This window comes from Callithrix jacchus, chromosome 14 (genome assembly GCF_049354715.1).
Source record: "Callithrix jacchus isolate 240 chromosome 14, calJac240_pri, whole genome shotgun sequence".
NCBI lineage: Eukaryota > Metazoa > Chordata > Mammalia > Primates > Cebidae > Callithrix > Callithrix jacchus.
In genome coordinates, this window is record NC_133515.1 from 34,051,440 (window position 1) to 34,066,933 (window position 15,494).

The following is a 15,494-nucleotide window of genomic DNA, read 5'->3' on the forward strand; positions in this document are numbered from 1 at the left end:
TGGCTAAATCAATCGCTTGGCCAAATTCTTCCTCCAATTAAAACTAAAAATAAAAAATTCCTGCATTTCCCAGTAATAGTTTGAAACCCAGCTTCAGTGAGCTTTGGCCATAATATTCCAGCCTATGAGAGCTGTGACATCGCTTGCTCCCAGAAAAGTCATGGGGGCCCAAACCCTGCCCCAATCTGTGATGATGGTGGGAGTAGGAGCCAAAACAGAAAATTCTCAAACCTCAAGATTTAATATTATTTTTGGGGTAGGAATTTGGATTCAGTTGAACCTGTTAATTCTTTTTATTTTCTGTTCCTGTTTTTTGTTAGGGAATTGTCTATCCTATGCTTGTTCCACCATATATTTAAGAAACATATAATTTGTTTGATTTCACAGCTGGAGGGAACCTTCCTCAGAATGAATCATAATCTGAGTCTTACATATATCTGATTTTGATGATATTTAGATGAGAATCTAGACCATAGACTTTTAAGATTATGTTAGAATGAGCTAAGACTGGGAACTATTGGGTTAAAATGAAAGTACTTTATATGTGAGAAGTACATGAGTTTTAGGGGTGCCAGAGGCAGGATGCTATAATTTGAATGTTTGTCCCTTCAAAATTAAATTTCATGTTGAAATTTAATTCTCACTGTAACAATGTTAAGAGATGAGACCTTTAAGTGGCAATTAGGCCATGAAGGCTCTAAAGAACAACTCCCATTTCTTTAAACACACACACACACACACACACACACACACACACACACACACACACACGGCTATGATGATAGCATGTGTAAAGGAAAATTTAACTTGTATAGCAAGGACTGGGTGCTTAATATCTTAAATTGTATTCTTTTTTGACCTCTTCTTATGGGGCCTCTGGCCATGACCATGATCAATAGGTGGTTATATATTGAAATTAGGCCTCAGAGAGCTAGATAGTTTGAATAGTGCCTGCCATAAAGAGCACACGATGATAGTTCCTGTTAAATAGACTGAAGCTTTCCTGTGAAGCAGAAGAGGCTAATTTGTAAGGAGGTTTCTTTACATCTGCATGACACAGCAGAACATGGAAAGTTCTTGCTGCATTAGGTACTTCTTCAGCTCCTTTCCTTTCCAGGCTAAAGTCTGCAGACAGGCTAAAGTCTTCACATGCCTGCCAAGAGATTTAAACAAGAGAGAGACTCTCTCTCTGTAAGAAAAATCTGTTAAAAGGTAGAAAACAGGAAACAGTTGGCAGCAGATGGCCAATAGCATCAAAAATAAGTCAGTTTTGAAACTTTCTAAGCCTTATTGAGGCTTATCAAGAAATTGCCCCCACTTGGGGACATACTAACACTAGATGTCCAGTTTACCCCTTTCTACCTCTGTGAAGAGTAACAGAGGAAATAGATAGGAAAGGGCTAAAATGAGCTTTTTAGAACCTTGTAAAACTAGTTCAGAGGACAGGACCTCCAGAATCCTGAGGACAAGGAGATAAATATGGCTTCCTTGTCAAAGGTCACTTTGGAACCAAAGTGGTTGCCAGTAAATGTCCTCAATTTTACTACCTGTGTGTGGAATTTGGACAGTCACATATGTGAACAATAAGGGTTAGTTACCTAAATGGGCAAATAGCTATTGGGAGCAATAAACATTTTATGAGAGAGTTGTGTCAATTATTTGTTTTAAAAGGCTTTTATGTCAGGTTAGCCACAATGTGTTTTATTATGTATTTGATCTTTTGTACCTGAAAAGTCATCATCTATTTGAAGTCTTCTTGATGCAAAGAAAAACTCTCATTTAAAAAATACAGCAAATAATTTTTTTGTGTTACTTTAAAATATCGGCCCAACAGAGTGGCTCCTCCCTGTAATCCCAACACTTTGGGAGGCTGAGGCAGGCAGATTGCTTGAACCCAGAAATTTGAGACCAGCCTGGGCAACATAGTAAAACCATGTCTCTACTGCAAATACAAAAATCAGCCTGGCATGGAGGTGTGAGCCTACACTCCCAGCTACTCAGGAGGCTGAAATGGGAGAATGCTTGAGCCCAGGGACTCAAGACTGAAGTGAGCCATTACTGAGCAACTGCACTCTAGCCTCAGTGACAAAGACAGATCCTATTTCAAAAATAATGATAATAATAATAATTGTTTATTTCATTTTGGCAAGATATACTTGTGGTAACAAGCATACTAGACTTCTCTCTTCTTCATCCCTTTGTAACTCTGCATAATATGATTGAAATTCTTATTTATGGAAAAAAAATCTCACATCTTTCTCTGGTTATAAGCTTTTAAGAAAACATTATTTTTAGAAAATGCTGAAATAAATTGTCATAATTTGATGAACACTTTTGAACCTATTAGATTAAACAATATTGACCTCTGTCATCTATGTTTAAAATGATTATTTTAAAGAAAAAAATTATATAATCTCCAGAAAAACAGTATGAAACTTTTTTGTATACCATTTTATTATGGATTTATTTTACTTGAAACTACATGTGAATAGATTATCAATATAAATAATTAGCCTTTTAAAAAGCATATTTAATATTTTTAGTTTGTAAAGTTTTGCAATTGACTTTGTAAATTCAACACTATGCTTTGGAAATGAGTTCATGTTTAAGCTTATTTAATTTAACTGTTGTTAGTATTTCAAAATATGTTATTTAGCCATTTATCCCAATTGATATAACCATCTCTGTTTCTGTGAACATTTTGGTTAGTTTTTCAACTGAATTTTTAATTCCAGATTTGCTCTTATTCCCTGAATCTGAATGGATATTTAATGGGAATTTCGGTAAGCATTTAATTCTACATCACCTGCTGTAACTTCACAACAACAGAGAGTTGACTTCAAAGCAACAACTTTATATTCCACTGCTTTGAACTTACTTAGGTATCAGCTCCCTGCAGTTCCCACCTGCTTGGACTTTGAGAACATTGGTATCATGCTAGTTAGTCATGCTCAAACCTTGCTGGAAATGCTGGTTTAAATTTATGTAACTACTAACCATTGTAATATGGTGTGGTTCTGTGTCCCCACCCAAATCTCATTTCAAATTATAATCCTTATAATCCCCATGTGTGGAGGAAGGAACCTAGTGAGAGGCTATTGGATCATGGAGGTAGTTTCCCCCATGCTGTTCTCATGCTAGTGAGTGTGTTCTCACAAGATCTGATAGTTTTATAAGGGGCTCTTCCCCATTCACTCTCTCTTGCTCATCTGCTGCCATGTAAGACCTGCTTTACTTCCCTTTCACATCGATGATTATAAGTCTCCTGAGGCCTCCCAAACCTCAGCAAAATCTGTGAGTCAATTAAACCTCTTTTCTTTTTGAGTTACCCAGTCTCTGGTAGTATCTTTATAGCAGTGTGAAAATGGACTAATATACCTTATCTTCTGAAGGAGGTCTTGAGAGATTCCTGAGCCTGAAAATGAATGGAGAAATGACTTAAAGCCACCAGCTAATTGGGCTTAATCATTTGGACTCGGTTGACTCTTCCCCTATCCTTACCCATGTCTAAAACCAAAAAAAAAAAAAAAGGATCCCATATTTATACAGCACAAAGAAATCTACTCTTCTGTTCTTTCTAGGACTACTAAAGGCCATGGGAACTGGACACCTGGATGCTATGGAGGAAGGGCAAACAAAGCCTGACATCAACCTGGACAGTTTGCCAACCTCTTTATGGTAAGCTGATGTCACTTGTGACTACTCCTAGTGTATGCCAGAAATAAGCTATTCCTGATGCCAGAATCTCTTACCATAAGTGCCCTCTGTAGGCCTTCTGACCCTTACTCCTTGCTCCACCCATAGTTAATATCACGGGGTTCTCTCTCAGATCCTGATATAAAGCTCCTACACTGCCTGGCCTGACAAGCCACCTCAAGTAGACAAGACACTTACCAATAGGTAAGCGGTCATTAGAGAAGGGCATGTGTAATATGGGTTTTTCTGTTTCCATTTTGAGGTAGATACAGGGTGATTTTCTGTATCCCAGTAGTAATGAAGCTTAAGCAAATTACCCAAAGCTGATCTTGGGTAATTTGGCCTGTATAATCCCCAAACCAAAAGAGAAATAACTGTGACTGTAGCTATCTCAGAGGACCTTCCTACTCTCAGGAATTCAGAGAGGAGAGGGTGTTAGAAAGATAATAGGTGCTCTGCTTTCTTCTTCAAACTCTCTTCCCTGTGTTCTCCTATAGAGATTGCTGATTTGGTCCTTAAGCAAGAGACTCACTGCTGCTCAGCATGGCTCAGACCAACACATGCTTCATGCTGATCTCCTGCCTGATGATCCTGTCTCTGAGCCAAGGTGAGATTTTCCCTCACACCTCTCATACCAGCCCTGAAGTCTGCCTTCCATCCTCATGCATATGGGTTCACTTGAAAAATAGCAGTGTCAGCATCAGGGGTTGTTTCTGTTGTCCAGTGATCGTTATCGCTGATCTCATCCCATTCAAAAACACCCTCATTTCATTCATGTGTCTGAGACAGAATTTGATAGGATCACTTACAGGTGACCCTTGTGGTTGAGTTCATCTGATTGAATATATATGTGATGGCAGTTTGGGGGATGTTTTTATGTAGATATTGATAGGATGGAGAGCTAAGGTAAATATTGCATGCAGGGAAACCAAGAGAAACTTGAGAGAGGTGAAAGCCTGAGTCTTTAAAGGCAGAAGCCTGAGCCTCAGAAATAAAAAAGAAAACAAGGAAATATTTATTTAACCTATTTATTGTGTGCTCTTCTCTTGAGCAAAGGAAACTAGAGCGAAAAGAGATAAGATGCAGGAGGGCAGAAGTGAGCAGTCACCCCAGGATACACTGTATCAGTATATTCTTATAAATGAACTTCAGAAGCTCTTAATTCACCTTTCAGCCTTTCCTTGAGCTGAGAGTCTTTAATTGACACTTTTTCCCCCCGCAGGCCAGGAGGCCCAGACAGAGCTGCCTAAAGCCCGAATCAGCTGCCCAGAAGGCACCAATGCCTATGGGTCCTACTGCTACTACTTTAATGAAGACCTTGAGACCTGGGTCGATGCAGATGTAAGTGAGGAGAGCAGTGTGGGAAGGGAGGCTCATGAAGGTAGAGGCAGCTGCTAGTTTACAGTGCGTTCAGTGGCTGCAATGAGATAAGACTGATCCCTTCCCTATTCCACCACTGGTCCAAAACTTCCCCAATCTACTTTAGCCCATCATTTGACACATTTCCAGCACAGAGATGCTGGTGGTCAGTGACAGCATCATCAGGGACGTTTCTGTGATGTCCTTTTCTGTTACAACCTCTGGGAGGTCTCAGTACATCCTTCATACCTTCCTCCTCCACTGAGTGCTACATTTTCTTCTCCAGCTCTACTGCCAGAACATGCATTCAGGCAACCTGGTGTCTGTGCTCACCCAGGCGGAAGGTGCCTTCGTGGCCTCACTGATTAAGGAGAGTAGCACTGATGACAACAGTGTCTGGATTGGCCTTCATGACCCCAAAAAGGTCAGTCTGCAGTCTCCTCTGTCTCCTTATAAACATTTTTGAGAGGTAAGAGGGATATTTAAGGTCTGGCACCACGAGCGCCAACTTGTATCTATTTTGTTTGTTTGTTTTAATAAAAGGAACGTCTTTATAGCTCCTATAATGTATGAGTTGTGAGGTTCAGTGTAGATAGTTAGAGACATGAGTCGAAAGTTGAACTTTCTGGGCTCATGGGAATTCATGCACAAACTCACTCTGTCTACTTCTAGAAATGCATCTTTATGTACAACTTTTTCCCTACTTTGCTATTGTCTTTCTTGGAAGAGACCCCTCTGAAAACTACCACAGAGAAAGAGTAGTGGAAGAGAATCTATTGCTGACATTTGGAACTATACTGTTAAAGTAAATAATATATCAACAGCTACTGTACAGCCAATTTTATGCTGGATATGACAGTTCTGAGCTTCGGGGAAAAATCAGGAACTACTCTCTGGGACTTTTATGAGTCTGTGTATCAAACTCTGGACACTTATTGTTTGCTGGAAGAGGAGGAGGAATTTGGACATTCCAGAGAAAGAGAAACTTAAAGCAAAAGCAAATGGAATAATATGGTATTCATAGTGATAATAATGTTCATTCTTTCCCCTGTACTTTGGCCTGTTTCTGAGTGTGCAGAGAGGCCTGGTTGTTCTATTGATTTTCCAGTGACCATGGTCCCTTTTCTGGCCCTTCTCAATCTAGAACCGCCGCTGGCACTGGAGCAGTGGGTCCCTGGTCTCTTACAAATCCTGGGAAACTGGAGCCCCAAGCAGCGCTAATGCTGGCTACTGTGCAAGCCTGACTTCACGTTCAGGTAAGAGGCAGAGAGTCTATCCCCTTGTTGCCATTTCCCTCCCACTTATCTCTGCAGTTGAACATGGGGACTGGGATAGAGGAAAAATTTATTTCCATCCAGAAAATAAGGGAATGTTTCCTCTTGTTTCTTGTTCTGAGTCCTAGGTCGAAGAGGGGCTACCCTCCTTCTGATCTTCTCATTCTGACTCTTCTAATTGTACTGTAGGATTCAAGAAATGGAAGGATGAATCTTGTGAGAAGAAGTTCTCCTTTGTTTGCAAATTCAAAAACTAGAGACATCTAAAAAATGGACGTCTAGAACTGGTGGTCCTGCAATTACTATGGTGTCAAAAATAAACAAGACTCTTTCTCCAACTCTGTTCAGGCTATCTCCTCCTCAATGAGTTTGCATCTCTGATCTTCAGTGCCTTCACCTGTCCCAGTCTCTAGAGCCCTGAACAATAAAAGCAAACATATTTTTCTCCATTGTTCTGTCTTCTGCATTTTCTCTTTCTACAGCCCATGGCTGGGTGGGTGGGGGGCGGGAATGATTGTCACACTCCAGAGCTTGCCCTGGACCATCCACTTTTTAAAACCCCACTCACATTTTATGTATGTCAGACTTATGAACATGTGGTGGCCTTGCTATGACGAGATAAAGATTAAGATTTCATCCACAATGCATGTTACATGAACCTAGTGAGTTACACAAATAATTAAATTGTTGATCCAAACTGACTATAGTATTTGATATTCTAGAGGAATTCACATAGTTGGAGTCTGAGGGGGGTACATCTGTTCTCGGTTATGCAATTTGAAGTCATGACTAAAGTGATAATTCAAGGAGAATTATTAGGTCTACAGTGCTGAGTGCATTGGTGGTACATTTTTAGAGGCCAGCAAGCAAAGTTCATTAAATCCTACTTCTTGGATGAATGAATAACTCACTGATAAATGATGTAAATTAAATATACAGGCATACTTGTCTCTTTAAATGTATTAACTCCCAATAAAGTCAAGTTCTGAAATATTGCCCTTAGGCCTTTCACAAATTAATTATTGAGGGACACAATTCATCTCATAACATCAATTGTATCAATAATAGTATTAAATGTTATGTAATACTATTTGAATAGTATTAAATGTGACAATAGTATAAATAGTATTAAATGCTCGCTTGCTCTTTGGGGCTGCAACATAAGAATAGAGGAAAAGATACGAAATGATCAGTTCAGTACATTTGGGTTGAGAAAGACAGAAAGGAAAAGAAGAACTGACTCTATTGAGTGGATGCTGTAATCACATATATACTGGGGTAACAAAGGAAACAAATTGTCAGCCTGGATTAAAATAACAACAATGAAAACAAGATTCAACTATATGCTATGTATAAGAGACATGAGTTTGATTAAGACACAAATAGCTTGGAAGTAAAAGAATGGAAATAGATATATCTTGCAAACGGAAACCATAAGAATACTGGTTTCTGTACTGTTACCCAGTATAATGCCTACGTGACATTGCTGAATTTCAATCCCGTCCCAACTCTGCTTATCTTTAAGAAACAGTATGCCTGCAGTAAAATGTTTCCTTTGTAACTAGATCAGCTGAGACTAGTTAGAATCAAGATTGCCACCAAAGGACCTCAAAAGACATCTGGTTGATTATAGTCTCATTTTCATGCTAAATGACACTTCCGCTGACAACATGACAGCTGACAATCACCATGACAACATCCAGAAGAAGCAATAAAAGGACAAAAAGGAAGGCATACTCTGGTTCCAGGAAGTTCACAAACTATATTCAGAAAAGACATGAATGTTCTTCCCTTTGTTTTTAATGTTCAGTCCTTTCATTAGAGAAATACTATATTTTAACCCTTTACCCCTCACTAGTGGAGAAGTTGATTTGTGAGTCATGATTGGTCTTCTCAATTCCATGGCCATTGAATAAAGTTTGCAGTGCTTGACACTCACTTTTGGTTTCATGTATTGGCTTTGTGACACCGATTAAGGAAAGACTCCATTTCTGGGGGGACTGGCTTTGTCTGCAATGATACTAATATCAGACATATTTTACTTTAAAGCAAAAAATGTTACTTGAGAAGAAAAGGAACATTTTATAATAATAAAGTAGTTAACCCTCAAGAAGATGTCTCAAAATACGTGAAACAGAACCAACTGCAGTGTGACAAAGTTGCTGTAACCAGACTGCATCTCTGGATTCCTCCTCTCTAGTCAGGGCATATCTGAAAGAAAGGCAGCAGCCCCAGTCAGGGGCTTATAGATAAAACTCCCATCTCCCTGGAACAGAGCACCTGGGGGGAGGGGCAGCTGTGGACACTGCTTCGGCAGACTTAACCTTCCTGCTTGCCAGCTCTGAAGGGAGCAGCAGATCTCCCAGCACAGCACTCAAGCTCTGCTAAGGGACAGATTGCCTCCACAAGTGGGTCCCTGATCCCCATTCCCCCTGACTGGGAAATGCTACCCAGCAGGGGTCGACAAACATCTCATACATGAGAGCTCCAGCTGGCACCTGGTGGGTGCCCCTCTAGGACAAACTTCCAGAGGAAGGAGCAGGCAGCAAACTTTGCTGTTCTGCAGCCTCTTCTGGTAATACCCAGGCAAACAGTGTCTGGAGTGTGCCTCTAGCAAACTCCAGCAGACCTGCAGAAGGAGCCTGACTCTTAGAAGGAAAACTATCAAACAGAAAGCAACAGCATCAACATCAGCAAAAAGGATGCCCATGCAAAAACTCCATCCAAAGGTCACCAACATCAAAGACCAAAGGTAGATAAATCCATAAAGAATAGGAAAAACCAGACCAAAGTCTGAAAATCCCAAAAGCCAGAATGCCTCTTCTCCTCCAAAGGATCATAACTCCTCACTAGCAAAGGAACAAAATTGAATAAAGAATGAGTTTGATGAATTGACAGAAGTGGGCTTCAGAAAGTGGGTAATAACAAACTCCTCTGAGCTAAACAAACATGTTCTAACCAAATTCAAGGAAGCTAAGAACCTTGATAAAAGGTTACGGGAATTGCTAACTAGAATATAGTTAGCAGTTTAGAGAAAAAATATAGCACAGGAACTTTGAGAAACATACACAAGTATCAATAGCTGAATTGATCAAGAGAAGAAAGGATATCAGAAATTGAAGATCAACTTAATGAAATAAAGCAGGAAAACAATATTAGAGAAAAAAGAATTAAAAGGAATGAACAAGCCTCAGAGAAATATGGGACTATGTGAAAAGATCAAACCTATGTTTGACTGGTGTACCTGAAAGTGATGGGGAGATGGAACCAAGTTGGAAAACATACTTCAGGATAATATCCAGGAGAACTCCCCCAACCTAGCAAGATAGGACAATATTCAAATTCAGTAAATACAGAGAACACCACAAAGATACTCCTCGAGAAGAGCAACCCCAAGACACAAAATCTTCAGGTTCACCAAAGTTGAAATTAAGGAAAAAATGTTAAGGGCAACCAGAGAGAAAGGTCAGGTTACCCACAAAGGGAAGCCCATCAAACTAACAGCAGATCTCTCTGCAGAAATCCTGCAAGACAGAAGAGAATGGGGGCCAATATTCAACATTCTTAAAGAAAATAGTTTTCAACCAAGAATTTCATATCCAGCCAAACTAAACTTCATAAGTGAAGGAGAAAGAAAATCCTTTCCAGACAAGCAATTGCTGAGATATTTCATCACCACCAGGCCTGCCTTACAAGAGCTCCAGAAGGAAGCACTAAACATGGAAAGGAACAACCAGTACCAACCATTGCAAAAACCTACCAAACGGTAAAGACCATTGACACAATGAAATAACTGCACCAACTAACAGGCAAAACAACCAACTAGTATAAAAATGGCAGGATCTAATCCATACATAACAATATTAACCTTAAATGTAAATGGACTAAATGCCCCAATCAAAAGCAACAGACTGGCAAATTGGATAAGAAGTCAAGACCCATCAGTGTGCTGTATTTAGGAGACCCATCTCACGTGCAAAGACACACATAGACTAAAATAAAGAGATGGAAGAAGATTTATCAAGCAAACAGAGAGCAAAAAAAGCAGGGGTTGCAATCGTAGTCTCTGATAAAATGGATTTTAAACCAGCAAATATCAAAAGAGACAAGGAAGGGTACTATACAATGGTACAGCGACCAATGCAGCAAGAAGAGCTAACTACCCTAAATATATATGTACCCAATACAGGAGCACCCAGATACATAAAGCAAGTTCTTAACTACCTACAGAGAGACTTAGACTCCTACACAATAATAGTGAGAGACTTTAACTCTCTACTTTCAATATTAGACAAATCAATGAGTCAAAACATTAACAAGGATATCCAGGACTAGAACTCAGATCTGGACCAAGCAGACCTAATAGACATCTACAGAAATCTCCACTTAAAAGCCACAGAATACACATTCTTCTCACCACCACATCACACTTACTCTATAATTGACCATATAATTAGACCATATAATTACTCTATAATTGACCATAAATTACTCCTCAGCAAATGCAAAATAATGGAAATCATAACAACCGGTCTCTCAGACCACAGCACAATCAAATTAGAACGCAGAATTAAGAAACTCACTCAAACCACATGACTACATGGAAACTGAACAACTGGCTCCTTAATGACTACTGAAAAAATAATAAAATGAAGGCAGAAATAAAGATGTTCTTCAAAACCAATGAGAATGAAGACATCATATACCAGAATCTCTGGGAAACATTTAAAGCAGTGTCTAGAGGAAATTTACAGCCCTAAATGCCCACATGAGAAGCGAGGGAAGATCTAAAATTGACACTGTATGGTCCAAATTAAAAGAACTAGAAGAGCAAGATCAAACAAATTCAAAAGCTAACAGAAAACAAGAAATAACTAAGATCAGAGCAAAACTGAAGGAGATAGAGACACAAAAAAACAGTTTAAAAATAATTAAATCAAGGAGCTAATTTTTTATAGGATCAACAAAATAGATAGATGGCTAGCCAGACTAATAATAAAGAAAAGAAAGAAGAATCTAATAGATGCCATAAAAAGTGATAAAGGTGATATCACCACCAATTCCACAGAAATACAAACTACCATCAGAGATTACTACAAAAACTCTACATAACCAGTAAATCTAGAAGAAATGGATAAATTTCTGGACACTTAGGCCCTTCCAAGACTGGAGCAGGAAGAAGTTTAATCCCTGAATAGACCAATAACAAGGTCTGAAGTTGAGGCAGCAATTAATAGCCTACCAACCAAAAATCATCCAGGTCCAGATAGGTTCACAGCTGAATTCTACCAGACATACAAAGAGGAGCTGGTACCATTCCTTTTGTAACTCCACCAAACAATAGAAAGAGAGGGAATACTCCCTCACTCATTTTATGAGACCAACATCATCCTGATACCAAAACGTGGCAGAGACAAAACTAAAAAAGAAAATTTCAGGCCAATATCTATGATGAGCATTGATGCAAAAATTCTTCAATAAAATACTGGCAAATTGAATGCAACAGTATATCCAAAAGCTTCGCCATCATGATCAAGTAGGCTTCATCCCAAGGCTGCAAGGCTGGTTTGACATATGCAAATCTACAAATGAAATCAATCACATAAACAGAACCAAAGACAAAAACCACATGATTATCTCAATAGATGTAGAGAAAGCTTTCAACAAAATTCAACAGCCCTTTATGCTAAAAACTCTCAGTAAACTAGGTATCAATGGAATATATCTCAAAGTAATAAAAGCTATTTATGATAAACCCACAGCCAATATCATACTGAATGGGCAAAAACTGGAAGCATTCTCTTTGAAAACTGGCCCTAGAAAAGGGTGTCCTCTCTCACCATTCCTATTCAACACAGTATTGGAAGTTCTAGCCAGGGCAAACAAGCAAGAAAAGGAAATAAAGGGTATTCAGTTAAGAAAAGAGGAAGTCAAATTGTCACTATTTGCAGATGGCATGATTGTATATTTAGAAGACCCCATCATCTCAGCCCAAAGTCTCCTTAAACTGATAAGCAACTTCAGGAAAGTCTCAGGATACAAAATCAATGTGCCAAAATCACAAGCATTCCAATACACCAATAGTAGACAAACAAAGAGCCAAATCATGAGCAAACTCCCATTCACAATTGCTACAGAGAATAAAATTAGGGATACAACTAACAAAGGATGTAAAGGACCTCTTCAAGGAGAACTAAAAACCACTGCTTAAGGAAATAAGAGAGGACACAAACAGATGGAAAAACATCCCATGCTCATGGTTAGGAAGAATCGATATCATGAAAATGGCCATATTGCCCAAAGTAATGTACAGATTCAATGCTATCCCCAACAACATACTGCTGACCTTCTTTACAGAACTGCAAAAAGAAAAAAAAAATCCACTGTAAATTTCATATGGAACCAAAAAAGAGCCCACATACCCAAGATAATCCTAAGCATAAAGAACAAAGCTGGAGGCATCACACTACCTGACTTCAAACTATACTACAAAGCTACAGTAATCAAAACAGCATGGTACTGGTACCAAAACAGAGATATAGACCAACGGAACAGAACAGAGGCTTCAGAATTAATGCCACACCTCTACGACCATCTGATCTTTGACAAACCTGACAACAAAAAAGCAATGAGGAAAGGATTCCCTGTCTAATAAATGGTGTTGGGAAAACTGGCTAGCCATGCTCAGAAAGCCGAAACTGAAGCCCTTTCTTATACTTTATACAAAAATTAACTCCAGATGGATTAAAGATTTAAACATAAGACCTAATACCATAAAAATCCTAGAAGAAAACATAGGTAATACCATTCAGGACATAAGCACAGGCAAGAACTTCAAGACTAATATACCAAAAGCAATGGCAACAAAAGCCAAAATAGACAAATGGAATCTAATGAAATCTAAGAGCTTCTGTGCAGCAGAAGAAACAATCATTAGAGTGAACCAGAAACAAACAATGAGAAAAAATTTTTGCAACTTACCCATCTGACAAAGGGCTAATATCCAGAATCTACAAAGAACTAATACAAATTTACAAGAAAAAAAAACAAACAACTGCATCAAAAAATGGGTGGATATGAACAGACACTTTTCAAAAGAAGACATTTATGTGGCCAATAAATATGAAAAAATGCTCATCATCACTGGTCATTAGAGAAATGCAAATCAAAACAACATTGAGATACCCTCTCACCCCAGTTAGAATGGTGATTATTAAAAAATCTGAAGACAACAGATGCTGGAGAGAATGTGGAAAAATAGGAATGCTTTTACACTGTTGGTGGGAGTGTAAATTAGTTCAACCACTGTGGAAGACAGTGTGGCAATTCCTCAAGGATCTAGAAATAGAAATTCCATTTGACCCAGCAATCCCATTACTGGGTATATACCCAAAGGATTATAAATTGTTCTATTATAAAGACATATGCACATGTATGTTTATTGAGACACTGTTTACAATACCAAAGACTTGGAACCAGCCCAAATGCCCATCAATGATAGACTGGAAAAATAAAATATGGCATATAAACACCATAGAATACTATGCAGCCATAAAAAATAATGAGTTCATATCCTTTGCAGGGACATGGATGAATCTGGAACCCATCCTTCTCAGCAAGCTGACACAAGAACAGAAAATCAAACACCACATCTTCTCACTCATAAGTGGGTGTTCCACAATGAGAACACATGGACACATGGAGGGGAACATCACACACTGGGGTCTGCTCTGAGGTGGGAGGTTAGGGGAGGCATAGCAAGGGTTGGGGAGATTGGGGAGGGATAACATTAGGAAAAACACCTAATGTATATGAAGGGGGAATGGAGGCAGCAAACCAACATTGCATGTGTATACCTATGTAACAATCCTGCAAGATCTGAACATGTACCCAGAAGTTAAAGAATAATAATAATGAAAAAGGGTCAAGACCCATCAGTGTGCTGTATTCAGGAGACCCATCTCATGTGCAAGGACACACATAGCCTCAAAATAAAGGGATGGAGGAATATTTATCAAGCAAATGGAAAGCACACACACAAAAAAGCAGGAGTTGTAGTCCTAATCTCTGATAAAACAGACGTTAAACCAACAAAGATATAAAAAGAAAAAGAAGGGCATTACATAATGGCAAAGGGATCAATGCAACAAGAAGAGCTAACTATCCTAAATATATATGCACCCAATACAGGAGCATCCAGATTCATAAAGCAAGTTCTTAGAGACCTACAAAGAGATTTAGACTCACACATCATTAATAGTTGGAGACTTTAACACCTCAGTGTCAATATTAGACAGATGATTGAAACAGAAAATTAAGCATATCCACCACTTGATCTCAACTTTGGACCAAGTAGTCCTAATAGGCATCTGCAGAACTCTCCACTCCAAATCGACAGAATATACATTCTTCTCAGCAGCACATCATGCTTACTCAAAATTGACCACATAATTGGAAGTAAAACACTCCACAGCAAATGCAAAAGAATGGAAATCATAAAAAACAGTCTCTCGGACCTCAATGAAATCAAATTAGAAATCAGGATTAAGAAACTCACTCAAAACTTCACAACTACATAGAATCTAAAACACCTGCTCCTGAGTTATTACTGGGCAAATAACAAAATTAAAGCTAAAATAAATAAGTTATGTAAAACCAATGAAAACAAAGGCACAATGTACCAGAATCTCTGGGACACAGCTAAAGCAGTGTTTATAGGGAAATTTATAGTACTAAATGTCCACAGGAGAAAGTGAAAAAGATCTAAAATTGACACTAACATCACAATTAAAGGAACTACAGAAGCAAAAGCAAACAAATTCAAAGGCTAGCAGAAGACAAGAAATAACTAAGATCAGAGCAGAACTGAAGCAGATAGAGACACAAACACCCTCAAAAATCAATGAATCCAGGATCTGTTTTTTTTTGAAAGTATTAACAAAATAGAAAGACCTCTAGCCAGACTAATAAAAAAGAAAAGAGAGAAGAATCAAATAGATGCAATAGAAAATGAAGAAGGGGATATCACCACTGATCCCACAGGAATGCACACTACTATCAGAGAATACTATAAACACCTCTACAGAAATAAAATAGAAAATCTAGAGGAAAGGGACAAATTTCTGGACACAAACACCCCCCCGAGATTAAACCAGAAAGAAGTGG

At 38.6% G+C, this 15,494-nt stretch overlaps 1 protein-coding gene across 1 annotated transcript; it reads left to right on the forward strand.

The window, feature by feature from the left end:
* Positions 1 to 3,865: 3,865 nt before the first annotated feature.
* Positions 3,866 to 6,780, forward strand: REG1B (regenerating family member 1 beta). Its single transcript, XM_002757576.5, has 6 exons — positions 3,866 to 3,900; positions 4,194 to 4,303; positions 4,919 to 5,037; positions 5,342 to 5,479; positions 6,200 to 6,311; positions 6,519 to 6,780. Exons 2-6 carry the CDS (start codon positions 4,240 to 4,242, stop codon positions 6,584 to 6,586), a joined length of 501 nt encoding a protein of 166 aa, XP_002757622.1. The 5' UTR covers positions 3,866 to 3,900; positions 4,194 to 4,239; the 3' UTR covers positions 6,587 to 6,780.
* The last annotated feature ends 8,714 nt before the right edge of the window (positions 6,781 to 15,494 follow it).